Genomic DNA, 14805 nt, shown 5'->3' with positions numbered 1-14805 from the left:
TGTTACCCCTTGTGTTTTTTTTCATGACGACCAATAAAAAACGACAGTGTTACCCCTTATGTTTTTTTTCATGACGACCGATAAAAGACAACAGTGTGACCCCTTATGTTTTTTTTCATGACGACCAATAAAAATCAACAGTGTTACCCCTTATGTTTTTTTTCATGACGACCGATAAAAACAACAGTGTTACCCCTTGTGTTTTTTTTCATGACGACCGATAAAAGACAACAGTGTGACCCCTTATGTTTTTTTGTCTGTATATGCTGTGTAAGCTTGTCCAGGCCCTGCAAGTCAGGATGTAGGCAGGCTATGAATCTGAATGAAAAGTAGGTCAATAGGTAGTGGCCATCCCCAAAATGCACCAGATTACAGGAAATCAAATCTATTAAATTCCAAAAAGAATATGGGGGGGGGGGGGGGAACCTCAGACCCCCTGTCTGTTACTGTGCCCCACCAACAGGTTTGATCGCCAGCCGCCACTGAGAATGACCAATGGAAATAATTCTCTGCACAATTTGAATTGTGTTTAAATATGGTACAGTGGTCATTTGTTTAGCCAATTCATGTTAAACAATGAGGGTTTTGATTGACCCGAGGGAGAGGGGGCCTTTGATCGAGCGTTTGTGTTTTTGTTATGATTGCTTTATTGGCCTAATCTGAGGAGAAATCTATGCCATAAACAGTTATTCACACACCATGTGAAGTTATTTGCCAAATAAGATTTGAAAAGCTTTGGAAGTTTATTTACAACACTATTTACATGGTTTCGGAGTAGTACACTTTGAAATTTTAATACAGTTCAGCGAGAAAAGGCGACGAAGAATAAGAATGGGGCGTTCCAGTCTGCGTAAACGGGAACTCCCACCACACGAGAACGCCCATTTGTGTCTACAGTTCTCATTATCACTGGGATGGGGCTTGGCATCAGCCTTAAATGGGTCAGGAGGGATCAGATCCAGGGACCGATGACGCGCTTGCTGATCTTATGAACGATCCAACAATAAATTCCCATTTTTGAAACTGGGTCTAATGTCGACAAGTGAGGTCAGTCTTTCATTGATTAGTTCATTTTTTGCCTGGCAGACTGGGATGTGTGTAGAGCTTCAATACCATTTCCTTTCAAAGGATCAGCACTTACCTTAATGTAATCCCCTGCAGCATCAAGTTAAAGATGAAATCCAATCTACACTGCCAGTTACTTCAGTGTTTCAACAAAACGTACCAGTAATAACGGTATAAAAAAAAAAATCAAATTTATTTGAAACAAAAGCCCACTGATACAAAAAACAAAGGGCATTTCTGAATGGAAGAAGCCATGTTATCCCATAGTGGTTGTGTGATTTTTTGAGCAGCAGGAATACAGCCAACCATTGAATTCTGCCAGACTGGCTCAGAAAACATTTACACAACTAGTCACCTTTTGTGATGTCCTGACAAATACATGAGACAGTTATACAAAACAATTGCATGACACTTGTGTCTTCCGAACCAAGCCACACCAACAGTGAACCAAAATCTTAACCTTACGCACATTCTTTTGTCCTGCACAAGAGATTCCTTCAGAGGTTTTCAAGTAACAAGTCGATGCGCTTGCGCTTGGTAAAAAGACATCATTGGGAACAATTATAAAAGTAAATGAAACCTGTCTTGAGATTTGATCCACTGGCTTAAGAGGATCCCTGCTGTTTAACAGAAGCCACACCCCTCCCCTATGACTTGTCGTTTGCATGAATACCAATGCAAAGTTGAAAATTCCGGGCCGTTCCAGGTGAAACAAAAACCGTTGGTTGGACTGGTTCTTATTTGCTTGTACTTTTGCTGTAAAATAGCAGCACACACACGCAGAACAACCTGCAGTGAGTGCTCCACAAACCGGGACAGAATACTACAGACTTTATGAACAAAGTGTTCAAGGATTAAGTCTCGACCAAGAAAAAGAAGAATCACTAGGTATATACATATAAATCTATCTTAAAAAAGGTCAGCATGTTCTCGGTGTTTGCGTCCTCATCGTCGTCGTCGTCGTCGTCGTCTATTTTACCAGCCCGATCTTCTTGGACTCGGTTTCGTAGATGAGCAACCGCCACATCTTCACTATGAAGACTTCAGCTTCCTCATCAAGAACCTGGAAGAGAAACGGTAAGAAAAGCGAGTGAGTAAACCAAAGTGACCGTGGCAATGTCTAAGTAGGATGAAGGTTGCTGTGCCTCATATAGGCCACTTGGCTGGATGATATTCCCCATGTACATACTAACCAAGCCACACTAACGGTGAAACTAAATGCAACCGTCTCCTGTTTATCGTGGCTGTAAATGCGTGGGTGCCCTCAGCTCAGAAATGAAAACCTAGCAACTAAAGCCCAGTTCAGACCAAAGATTCACCTTGCAACGACTTGCAACTCGCAACTCCTTGCGACGAGACGGGCTGCGACGTTCTAAAACTGGGCAGTTCACACTGGCTGCAACGGTAGGTGGTTTCCCTAGCAACTGTGAACACAAGTTCACAAGTTGATCTGGCTGCCTTTCGGGTTTTCACGAAGAATTTATAATTTTTTTGAGGAAAATTACTAAGTGGGTCTACGGTACAACGGAATGAAATCCGACCTTATTAATATTCCCCTCCACGATGGTATGAGTTCGAATCCCGTAATGTACCATATTTTAAGCATCCGTTTTTCATTTATTTTGGCTAAAAACGGTTCTACGTGACAAGTTTCTTCCAATTACACTCCAAATACGAATCTGATGGGAATGATTTTGACATTTTATTGAAAGACAAATCAAAGAGGCATTCGCAAGGACATCTACGTGTCTGGCCTGATTTCCAACAGCTGGCGTAGCCAAGACAACAAACGACGCATTCGGCTAATGGTCACCAGTTAACACGGTCACGAGTTGAACTTAATAATAATAATAATAAATTAAATTTATATAGCGCTTAATATGGTACTCTAATGCCGCTTTTCCACCGCACATGTAGCTCGACTCGACTCGACACGGTAGCAGCACGGGTCGTTTTCCACCGCAAATAGTACCTCCTGGAAGTGGGCGGGGTCGGCTGCGCGAAAGGGCCGTGACGTATTTTTGTACGCGACGCAAACAACACCTATGCAACCCACACATGGACAGAACCCACATAACAACAATGGAGGACATCGATGCGATGGTATTCGTATTATTAGCTGGCATGTTGAAGAAGTGGAATATGTTGGCTGCAGCGCTGCTATGGCTGTTACCAGCATGGTTGCCATGTCGCCCTCGTGACTTCGTCACACTCTCTGGCCAATCAGTGGCCGAACGTCTGCCGACATCACCTTTTAGCATCGGCTCAGCTCGCTTGGAACCTAGAGCGAGGCGGTACTAAAAAAAGCAGCCACTTCAGGTACCAGATACCATGTTTTCGCGGTGGAAACGCAAAAAATGCGAGCTGAGTCGAGCTGGTACCATGCAGTGGAAAAGCGGCATAAGACGCTTTAAAACACCACACCAAGTGCCACCGTAATGTCGCAACATGTTTTCTTCTTGCTGTCCCTGTTGCTATACCCCTTACTGCCAAAGTCGTAAAGGACAGGTTGCTCCTCCAGCAAGCGAATTAAATTCTCCTCCCTCTCCTCGGACCAGAAGTCTGCCATCTTCGGATATTTGTATGCTGGAGTGGACAGTACGGTACCGGGACGGAGTAAGGCTGTGACGTACAAGTTGTTCTGTGCTGTGATTGGCTGAAGAGAAATAGTTAAATCGCCGCGTTCTAAAACTGGACCTTGCGATTTGACATGTTCAATCTCTGGCGACTCCTTGCAACGCCTTGCGACACCTTGCAACTCCTTGCAACGGCTTGCAACGACCCGTTCACACCGCCCCTGCGACGTTCTAAAACCGTCTCGTTGCAAGGTGAATCTTTGGTCTGAACTGGGCTTAAGACAACCACCGTCTCGCACCCGGACGGTTACTCACCATGGCAACATCATCCAAGATACCCTGCGCCGTGCCGTGAGCCATCACCTAAAGGAGGTGTGGAGGTAGAAACAAAACGCTCAGGGTTGGTATTCTTACATGATTGTCTTTATCTGCCGACTATCAATTCAGACCATGGAGGGATGAGTACCTTAGAGCAGACGAACTCCACCAGTGTGGGCTCCTCCTCTCCGATGTACTCGATGATCTTCTTGTTGATCCAGGGGCGTACCCGGCGCTCCATCAGGGTCTGAATAACGGGTGAAATAACAGACGTATTTAGAGGAGATAAAAGTCCACCGCCCTCTTCGAAATGACTCCAATTTGTTTGTGTGTGTTCATGAACTCATTTTGGTATGGAAGGAAAAAAGTCGCAGTATCTTTCAAAGACGGTTGCCAAACAGTATGCAGACGACATGGCGGCCCTGGTGGCCGACATCAAGGATCACACCTCTCTGGCTGCCTACTACCAGCAGGTCAACACCCCGACGCCGTGGATAAGAGAGCTCTGTGGAGCTCAACATCACCAAGACCAAGTGTTGGCCCTGTGTTGTGGGGGGGAGGCGAACATCTTCCCCCCCCCAACCTCTGTTTCAACCTCTGAGGCTGTACGGGCAGACAGTTGAGCAGGTAGAGGTCTTTAGACACCTGGGCACAGACATCGACGCCCACCTGTCCTTCTCCCAGCACACAGACTCAGTGTACAAAAAGGCACAGCACTGTTCCTGCTGAGCAAACTCAGGCACTTTGATGTCAGACAGGACATTTTAACAGCTGTCGCATCACATCCTGGTTCTCCCTCACCTCTGTCAAAAACAAATCAAAGCTTTCCCGGATCATCAATCAAGGAAGCAAAATATCTGGCAAAACTCCAAACCAATTATCAGCACTCCACAGCCAGGCAGTTAAAAAGGAAAGCCAACCTCATTACACAGGATCCCACCCACCCCCTGCACAAGTCCTTCCAACTTCTGCCATCAGGCCGCCGATATAGAGTACCCCTATCTAGGAATAACATACAAATTAACCCTGACGCACTGTCACTTTACACATATCCACAGCTTTTATCTTGCTCATTTCTAATATTTATACTTGTTTTAAGATCTTTACACAGTGTGTGCTCTCAGAAATCCATGTTGTATGACCGCCTATCAGTACATTGTCCTGTTTGTGTGCCGAGCCACGTCAACGACGATTTTCTGTTACGACAGACAATAACGTTTTCTGAATCTGAAACCACCTGGCAAATAGCACAGGCAAAAGCTGGGATTGTATTGATGTGCAAAAATCTATTGTCACACCGCTTTCAATGATGATATCAATCCCCCATCAAAAATACAACGGCAACAAATGTTTGCATTGAAAGTCGAGGAGAGGACAATAGATCATCATGAACTTCACATTGTTTATCTTCCGTTCTCACGGCAAAATGACATTGACTATTGACAACCAAACGAAGAGCCCGTGAGCCGGGTGCGTCCTCGCCCCCCCCCTCACCGCGTCCACCATGGTCCAGTCCAGCGGGTAGCTGAACAGCTCGGGCTTGGCCGTGGGGATCTTCTCGATCAGGCTCTTGATGTGCTTGCGCTTCTCCTCGCTGCCGTCGTCCGCCTTGCCGGCGAGTGCGTCGGCGCCCAGGCTCTTATCGTCATCGTAGTCCAGCGGCACCAGCTTCCTCTTGGGGATGCGCTCGTCCGCCTCCTCCTCGTTGAACTTGTTGAACACGCTGTCCACCGGCAGACGCTTGCGCTTGCCCACGTGCGGCTGGCCGGGGCTGCCTCCGCCGCCTGGTGGCGGGGGGAGGAAACAACAACAGTGAGGACATTGTAGCGTTCGGTTTTCCTTTACAGTGCCACGGTGTTGCTTAAGGCCACTATGTATAAGGTTTGGATCTCGAATGCATAATTACCCTGTCTCCAGACAATGCATACGGTTTAAGTTGAATAAAAACCCTTTTTGCTTATGGTGGAGCAGTGTGTTTTTTTGTTGCAAATATGCAAGTTCAGGCAAGACATATTGGAGGTTTTGGTATCTCGAATAGTGTGATGAAGAACAAGGTGATCTCGTCTCGGTCTTCAAGTCAGCAGAAAAATGCTAACCGCGTTATCATACAACATCATAATAATATCTCCAACAGTCACTCACTTGATGGATACGTTCATTCTATTCAATGGCCTTTCTCCTCAATGGTACCTATGGTGTGCGGATAGCCATTGATCACCCTCAGTAGTAGGACTGGCCGATTATTCTAATTTTGATCGCGATTTTAGCGTCAAACGATAACAAATTGAACATAAACGAGTTTTTCGATAATTATTATTATCTTTTTTATGTTTCATAGAAAGGGCAGAACAGCTGGATACATATCTGTATATCATTTTAGATTGGAACATTTTCTTTTTGACCATTTTGTGAAATTTTTAAGGCGGTATTTCAAAGTCCTCAGTCACAAAGTTCTTATTTGGGAGAAACATGGTGAATAAATACAACATGTTTTCAAACTGAAAAACAATCGTGATTGTGAATGAATAATCGTGATTTCAATATTGATCAGAATAATGGTGATTATGATCCATCCCATAATGGAGCAGCGCTACTCAGTGGTGCTGCGCTCCGTACCGTTCCTCAACAGAGACCTACCCAGCTTGAGGCCCAGTTTGAGGCCCACGATGCGGGGCCGCTGCTCCTCCTGCGGGAGGTTGTCGGGGGGAGAGTTCTCGTGGGGGATGATGATGCCGCAAGGCGAGGCGTCCTCCGGCGAGCCGGGCGAGGCGTTGGCACTAGGGGGCGTGGCCACCGCCGGCGCGCTCACCACGGGCCGCATGGCGGGGGCCTTGGGCTCGGCCCGGGGCTCGGGGTGGCCGCGGCCGTGGTCCTGGCCGGCGGCGGCGGCGGCAGCAGCGTCGTCGTCGTCGTCCTCCTCGCCCTCCTCCACCACCTCGCCCTCCTCCGACTGGGCGCCGTGCGGACCGCCGGCCTCCTCCTGCCGCTGCCGGCCCTTGTCCTTCTGCCGGGCCCCGCGGTCCCGCGAGGAGGCCTTGCGGCGGAGCTCCCGCTCCTGCTCCAGCTGCTGGATGACGGGGGGCTGCTGCAGCTGCAACCGCTGCTCCTCCTCCTCCTCCATCTGGACCAATGGGGGCGCAGCGAGGCGGGGGGTTAACGGCCAATGTCAGGAGGGCTTTTTTTTTTTTTTAATAGATAAATAAAACGTGAGCCAAACAGACAACACATTTACCACACAGGGATAGAAGATACCCCTCAGATGCCTCAGTGACCTTCAAACACACACCAGGGAGCAAGCTGTGCTAAATATACATGACACTAGCACACAAACGCACACGCGCGCACACACACACACGCGTACCCTGCGTAGCTCTGCGTCAGGGTCCGGGTGTCCTTGGTCCAAGAGCCGCTGTCTGACTTCTGCCAGCTCCTCCTTCTCCCTCTTCCTGTCACGCTCGTCTGCCTCCATCTCCTTCTCTCGCTCTCGCAGCCGCTTCTGCAGCGCACTGCCCCTAGGGGTCACAAGGCACAATTACACCCTGAACCACCAATAGCTGCAGCTGCAAGAGGGAGGGGGGGGGGCTTTAAATAGCAAAGACTGTCGGGGAGGATGCCTCTGCAGAGAGCATCCAGGCATACATGGACCAATGCATTTGTCCATGGAGTTCAGTATGAACCCTGTGTCCGATCTGTCCCATTATAATTACCACCCTGACTGTTTCACAATTGGATCAAACGACATTTTGAATGGATGTGCATAGCATGATATTGACGATGCGGCAGAACCAAAGACCCATCTGTTTGGTTCGGGGCCCCGCCCTGCCTACCTGTAGAATTTGGGATCGTCGCGCTCGTCGTCATAGTCTTCAAGGAACTCCCTCAGCCGCTTGCCCTCCTTCAACTGGGGCACCGTAGAGAAAACAAGACCTCAGTTACCATTTAAATGTCACTCAACATAACACTAGCAGAGCCAAAGAAGCAAAAATGGAAGCACCCCCCCCCACCACCTTCCTTGACGCTTGCCAACAGCTGTATTAGGATTACAATGGAAATAAGTCCTGGACTTTATTGTGTTTTTACCCTCAATTGTATTTTATGTCTTTGCATTTGTGTAAGGCATTCGTTTGATACAATTTAATAAATCAAAAAATCAATGTTTAATAATGTAAAAATTCTTTTAACCCTGCTGTACTGAAAAACATACCGAACCGTGGCTTAAAAACCAAGGACCGAAACGTGACTTTTGTGTATCGACGACACACACACACACACACACACACACGCACACACACGCACACACACGCACACACACACACACACACACACACACACACGGGTGTTACCATTTCGCGGCGCCTCTCCTCCTCCCTCTCCACGCCCTTGCTGTGGTCCCGGGTCTTCTTCCTCTCCCGGAGCTCCCAGTTCTTCAGGCGCTGTGGGCAGGAGACAACATCATGGTCAGACACCCTCCTACAAACAGGCCTTCTCCCAGGGCCAGCATTGATAGTCCTCTGATGGACGAGGACCCTCCCCCCCACCCCACCCCACCCTACCTCCTGGTAGGCTGCCTCCTTCTCCCTGAGACGCCTCTCCAGCTTCCTGCGCTCATGGAGACCCTCCTCTTCCTCCGGGTCCCGCTTCTTGTCGTTGTCACGGCCGCGACTCCTGTCCCTGTACCCCAAAAAAACACAAACAACCTTTCAGCATTCAGCCCCTATAGACACGTTGGTGGTGGGGGAAGTGCTTCTGAGAAAGAGGCAAGCAGTGGCGTAGAGCTGTCCCCTAAGAGGGCCCTTCCTAACAGATGCTTTTCGTTTTAAATAGAAGCATAGTTAAAAATATACAGGATATCGTTTTAAATAAGAGGATATAGCTTTAAGTAGAGCATAGTGTTAAAATAGATATTTATGATACTATGATATAAGTCATAGTATACATCCTCTTAAACAAGGAGGGCCGAGCGTTCCTCCCTTCTCCGTGAGCTCACCTGGACCGGCTGCGGTCGCCCCCGCGCTCCATCTCCCAGTCCTTCTCCTTGGTGCGACGTTCCCTCTCCCGCTCGGCTCTCTCCCGCTCCCGCTCCACGCGCTCCCTCTCCCGGTCCACCCGCTCTCTGTCCCGGTCCACCCGGTCCACCCGGTCCACCCGGTCCACCTTGTTATCCCGGTCGCCTTTGTCCCGGTCCCCCCTCTCCCTCTCCCTCTCCCGTTCGCGCTGCTGCTCCTCGCGCTCCCGCCGCTGCCGGTCCCGCTCCCGGCGGTCCTGCTCAAACTCCTGGCGCTCTTTCTCGCGCTTGTCCTTCTCCTCCTCCAGTTTCTGCGGGGGCAAAGCGGAGACGGTGGGGGGGAGTCAGCGGGAGATTTGGGAAGCATGGGAAGCTGAGTGACTCTCAGAAAGACCCGTTCAAGTGGTTTCCAGGCCCATGATGTTAAGCCCGAGATCAGGTCTACGTGCTTCCAAAATGATCCATCTGTTCTGAAGTCCTTAATCCCCAAGTCAAAAGAACGGGGGGGGGGGGGGGGACAAGATGGCTGGAGCTAACCCCTAAGACCAAGACCTCCATGGACTTAATAGGCCGACTGCCTCCGCCTTCATGCCACTCACAACTAAGCAGGAATGAAATCATGCTCAACACTCGCATGTTACCTGTGCTAGAGTCACATGAAACCACTTAAGCGGTCAGAAACATCGGTCATTAGACATAGCAAGAAAAAGGCGCCGTGAAAAGACATCGCTCTTTTTCCCTCTCTCCGTAGGAGTCTCCCCGTCCCGAGAACAAGGATAAAACAGAACTAAACCAAGGTTATAACGAGTCAAACAATTAAAAGGAAATAAAAACAAAAACAAAGAGTGGTGAGTCTTTTCATTTAACTGGTTGATTGTGACTTACAGGTGTTGAACTATGGACTCAGCCCTTCGCTGCCCCTACAAGCCTTTTAACTTAGGGCTGGGAGGAAAGCAGGTCACAATGGTATGCAAAAAGGAAAAAAACATTACGGGATTCTTCTAGCTTGCTCAGATATGTAACAACAAAAAGTGGCTAACATCCTTTTACTTTAACGGGTGCAGTGGCAGTTAGCATGGCGCCCAATAAAAACAGAGCAAAAGATCAGACACATTTCTGTTACAGGTAAGTTAATTATTAGAAGCTGTCTTACCCCTTGGCAGGAATCCTGGGAGGGTTGTTCTAGATCCATTACTCAGACAAACCCACACACAATCACACTCTCACCTTGCTGGACACTAGACACAAGGCTTGTGTGTCATTTTAAGAATGTATAGCTCTGTGCTACAGCTTGATCATTGGAAAAGTGACCATAGCGGTGTTACTTTGGAACTATACGCCTAAGTGTCCACATACAAGAAACACGGGAAGCGAGAGGTGTATGATCCGATTGACATTTGATGAACAAAACATCTTTAAAAAGCTTCAAGTTCCTTTGACCAGAAGCCTTGTGGGTAATGTAGTCCATATGGTTTAAATTAGAATGGTATGGATGAATACATTGGATGAACAAATATAAGAAGCCATTGGTGAAACCGCCTCTCAAAAGGACAGGCTTTTTTCAGTAAACATTTTAAAAAAGACAATTTCTAATGTTACTTACCACTCAAGAGCTGATGCTTGAACAGCTATCGAGACCGACAAATTGTACATGTTTTCCCTCCATCTTTTTTGAGTTTAGGTAGACATGGCAAGCCAGAATTTGCATTAGGAATTTTGGCAAGACAGATAAATCCTTCTTTGTACCGTAAAGATACAACAAACTTAACATGATGTGGTCTGAAACATAATTTTTTTTCTCAGAACTACTAATAGTGCCTACTATTACTCTTAAGTCGTCTCCTTACAATCCTTGTGTTGCTGGTCGGACCAGCATCGCCCATTGCGTATGTGTAAAATGGATGCATTAAAACAATCCCGTTTCGCCCACTGAAATGAAGGATAATGACGCAATGGAGGGACGTGATGAAACAAAAAAAATGTATTGAACTCACATGCATTCAAGGGCGTACGCACCTTGAGAGTCTTCGATTCGCTGTGCTGCTGTGGAAAGGACGCCCCCCTCCCCACCCCCTCCCCCCCCCCACCTCGCCACTAGCAGTATATGAGGATACATGTCCAAGGAGACACTGGCAGTGGCTATCGACATGAACACCATCCAGACATAGCAGCAGTTTGCTGAGGACTCGCACAGGTTCACTGGGCCCTGAGGCTTTGTGGGGCCTAGACTGTCACCAAATTCAAAAACCCTTACAAAAAAAAGGGAATGTTGCTAAAAAAAAGTCCACAAAACAATCAGGCAAAAACGCCGGAGAGCCTATGCAGTTGCTCCCAGTGCAAGCCCTCAAGAGAGGGGCGCCCGGTATATGTAATTAGTAAATTAAAGCTGATACTTACATCCTATCCTCGCAACCTTTTCCCAAAGCTCTGAGATTCATCTTGCTTTAGTCACCAAATGATCACTATCATATTGGTGGGGTTTAATGAATAGATTAGCCTTCTGGTAACTTTACATTGTCTCCATGCATTAGTTTTGTTCTGTGTGAAGAATGAATCATGGATCTATTATGGTCACACTTAGAGAGCTTGATTTAAGGTGATCACAAGTGTCAAATCAGGCCTCCAAAAGCTAAATATATTGTTCCCACTGACATGCAGCCCATCATGTAGGCATAGGATAATACACTACTCAAATCAAGTACTGGGCAACTTGTGTTCATGTTAATAGTGCATCTGCACTATGTATATAAAGATATACATTCGGAATAGCCTTAGGCCACCTGGCCTAAGGCCATTCCGAATGTATATCTTTGTGGGACCAATTTACGCCTTTTGGTATGCAAGGTGTCTTCTAGCACAATGTAGACTATTGGAATGCACTATGTGAGGGGCATCTGTCCAAAGGAAAGCCTGTAATGTCACGTCCAATGCATCAAATGAGCCACTGTACCTTGTGGGTGTCACGGAATTTACTAATCTCGCGGGAAATTAGGTCCCTCTTGTCATCCTCCATGTCGATGGCATTGAGGTCCTCCTGTAGAAAAATGTCACATAAAAAACACTGAATGAGCGATATAGTTTGAAATGCGACTTCTTCTGCAGAAAGGCCAAATCAATTAATCGATTTTTATCTGCATAATAGTGTGTAATTTGTCAAGTTAACATCACAAATTTAAGCAAAGCTGAATGACGTTTTGCCTCATTCCGTTTTGTTTTTTTTGGAACTAATGAAGTCATTAGTTCGAATCCTATAATAAAACATCACCTCTTCTTTTTTCTCCCTCTTTCGCTTGCGTCGGTTGGACTCGTCGTCCGTCGAAGGAGCGTTGAGCTCGCTGGCGTTCTCCTGGATCAACGCGTCGATGGCGCCCTTCACAATCTGGTCCTTCTTCTTCGTCTCCTCATCCATGTCTTCGTCCTTCTCCTCTTCTGTGCCCTCAGGCTTCCCTGTCTGAACCAGGATTCATATATGTATGTTTTTAAATAGTCACAGTAAATATACAAAACTGTCATCCTATTATAGTACATTCATTTCTTTATTTCCTTCGTATTTTTCCATTGTATCCCATGTCTTTCATTTAGTTTGCACTGATATTAGTAAGCATAGTTGAGGATGCCTGGAATTATAGGAATTATATTTCATGCATGGTCATGACTTCTACTTGCTGTTCTGTAATGCACATATTAAAAATAAACTTCAAGACGCACAACTTGATCAGCTAGGGAAGTCCAGAACCATTTTAATCAATGCATGACTTCATCCATTGCAGCCCAGTTCTCGAAAGAAGAGAGGGCTCCTCACCCCATTGGACGCCTTTCTCTTGGCCTTCCACTCGTCCAGCTGGGCTTTGGTCTTGGCGTCCACCTTCACCAGCAGGTTCTTGTCTCCGATCTGCAGGTCGTGGAGCAGACGCAGTGAACGCAGCGTCGACTCGGGCTCCTTGTACTCGCAGAACCCGAACGCTGGGCCCAGAGAGGGTGGGAAGAAACGTCAACGCAGCACAAGGAGGAAAGGGCTATTGGCCTCTGAGGTACAACCAGGCCAAGAAACTGCAACAGCCATGACCCCGTATGGAAGAGTTAACTGGTTACCTTGTAGCTTCCCAGAGGCTCCTTGAACTCTTTTCCAGCTTAAGACGATTCCACATTTCTAAAAAGAAAATTCCGTACAGAATACATGGGTTATAAAGCCAAATGCTGATAAGATTGTGTTTCAAACATAAATTGATAGAATACTAGATACTGGTACTATACTTAATGGTCTCGCCTCACATCTCTTGCTTTGCCATGCAAATTATGCATTTCTTTCTAGACTTTGAAAAATCTAGAAGCAAATGCATAATCTGCATGGCAAAGCAAGAGGTGCTGCATCACATCTGAACACTTGAGGGAAAATGAAAAGACTAGAAAGGAAGAACTAGCCTAATACATACTAGTGTATAATATAAAGTGGAAGAAGTTGATGCAGTTTCCCAGACAGGGGTCTGTGCGCTGCCTCCAAATCTCATCCCTTACCGCCAGCAGTTGTCTGATGAGCATATCCGAGGCTTTCTCCGAAATATTCCCTACAAATACTGTGGTTGTGGGCCCACTGCCCTCTTCTGCCTCTTTGGCTCGGATAGAAACGACATCCTTCTTAAGGGCTGCTGGTTTACTGACCACCGCTACTGATGTAGGCATCAGGACAGCACGGGCCGGAGTCATTAAGCCCATGTGAACAGGGATCATTGGGGCTGCAAAAACAACATGATTTATCAACAAGGGGTAAATACATGTAAATTTGTGCGTCCTTGGTTGTGCATCTTTGAATATATTTACCTGAAGGGAAGCCAGCATATTGGGGAGGCATCCCTGGAGGTGGCAACAGCGGTCGGTTTAGATGAGGGAATGACATCTTGTGTGCTAACTTGGCCGACCTCTTGAAGGAAGAGAAGATAATATTACAACACTGCGCCCGTGTGTGTGTGTGTGTGTGTGTGTGTGTGTGTGTGTGTGTGTGTGTGTGTGTGTGTGTGTGTGTGTGTAAAGTTCGTACAGGCGGTACATAGCAGTTACTTTATTATTTGATCCGTTAGTAAATGATTATCTACATGACTCGAGCAGTGTTGCGTTAATAATACAACAACGTGAAGGGGAATGGGGATGCAATTTACCGAGATGACGGTAGTTTAGACTCGTATCGCATATATGTTAATCATCCTAAATGCTGTTGAGTTGGCGTACTATATTATACGGACCATACTCGTTCGGTTATTTATACGATCAATCAAAGAGATATTTATAAACAGTTGCGAATACAATAACTATTTTGCAGCAACCCGCGTGCTTTGGGCTGCCGTATGTGAAACCGTCCCTTTGAAGCTAAAAGTAGCTAAGCTAACACGAGTAAAACAGACAATACTTCTGCCGCCAAGTCTCACTAGATAGAAGTTTAGATGTATAACATACCCTAAATCAGGTGGCACGTCAATTGAAAACAGCTACCAGCTGGTTATGGCTCCTGAATCGCTTACTCCACAATTTGTTTTAGCAGGTAGGTCTTGGGGGCCTTCAAAAACATAGACGCAAGTGAGACCCGGAATTGCGGTGCGCTTGTTTTGTATGTCGGCTCTGCCCTCTGAAACTGGGCACACTGAGAGAAGGCCCTATGTACATCGTTCCATTAAAAGAACGCATACACCTTAGAATTTAGAATATTAATAATTGTATAACCAATATATTACATATCGTGCATTTTTCGTGTAGTCTATAGTTTAATTTCATCCACGTATTACAACTTGCAGAAAACATATTAGAACATTATCCATAGATAAAACAACTATACTATATTATATTTTTCGT

At 46.6% G+C, this 14805-nt stretch overlaps 2 protein-coding genes across 2 annotated transcripts in view; both read right to left on the bottom strand.

Annotated features, from left to right (window-relative positions):
• LOC132449375 (uncharacterized) overlaps positions 1-3947 on the bottom strand; it is a 117333-nt gene extending 113386 nt beyond the window's left edge. Inside the window, exon 1 of the mRNA XM_060040973.1 lies at positions 3663-3947. The gene's annotated coding sequence lies outside the window, so the exon portion shown is untranslated. The remainder of the gene's footprint in view (positions 1-3662) is intronic.
• rbm25b (RNA binding motif protein 25b) lies at positions 1243-14596 on the bottom strand. The gene is made up of 17 exons (XM_060040971.1): positions 14413-14596; positions 13783-13880; positions 13480-13697; positions 13057-13114; positions 12767-12927; positions 12230-12415; positions 11915-11998; positions 8947-9275; positions 8513-8630; positions 8303-8392; positions 7787-7860; positions 7321-7471; positions 6597-7080; positions 5454-5743; positions 4108-4206; positions 3957-4004; positions 1243-2128 (listed from the first exon to the last, which is right to left on the bottom strand). The coding sequence occupies exons 2-17, from the start codon at positions 13856-13858 to the stop codon at positions 2036-2038; spliced, it is 2559 nt and encodes an 852-aa protein (XP_059896954.1). The 5' UTR covers positions 13859-13880; positions 14413-14596; the 3' UTR covers positions 1243-2035.
• Positions 14597-14805: the final 209 nt, after the last annotated feature.

This window comes from Gadus macrocephalus, chromosome 21 (genome assembly GCF_031168955.1).
Source record: "Gadus macrocephalus chromosome 21, ASM3116895v1".
Classification (NCBI taxonomy): Eukaryota; Metazoa; Chordata; class Actinopteri; order Gadiformes; family Gadidae; genus Gadus; species Gadus macrocephalus.
Note: the sequence above shows the minus strand (reverse complement) of the source record. Positions and strands in the feature narration are given on the sequence as shown.

Bases quoted from the DNA above. Each gene is read 5' to 3' on its own strand.
- rbm25b (XM_060040971.1), bottom strand. From the start codon at position 13,858: ATGTCATTCCCTCATCTAAACCGACCGCTGTTGCCACCTCCAGGGATG. The intron at 8,631-8,946 runs GTGAGCTCACGG...TTTGGGGTACAG, and splicing joins GGCGACCGCAGCCGGTCCAG to GGACAGGAGTCGCGGCCGTG. The intron at 7,861-8,302 runs GTAACACCCGTG...ACGGTGCCCCAG, and splicing joins AGGAGAGGCGCCGCGAAATG to TTGAAGGAGGGCAAGCGGCT.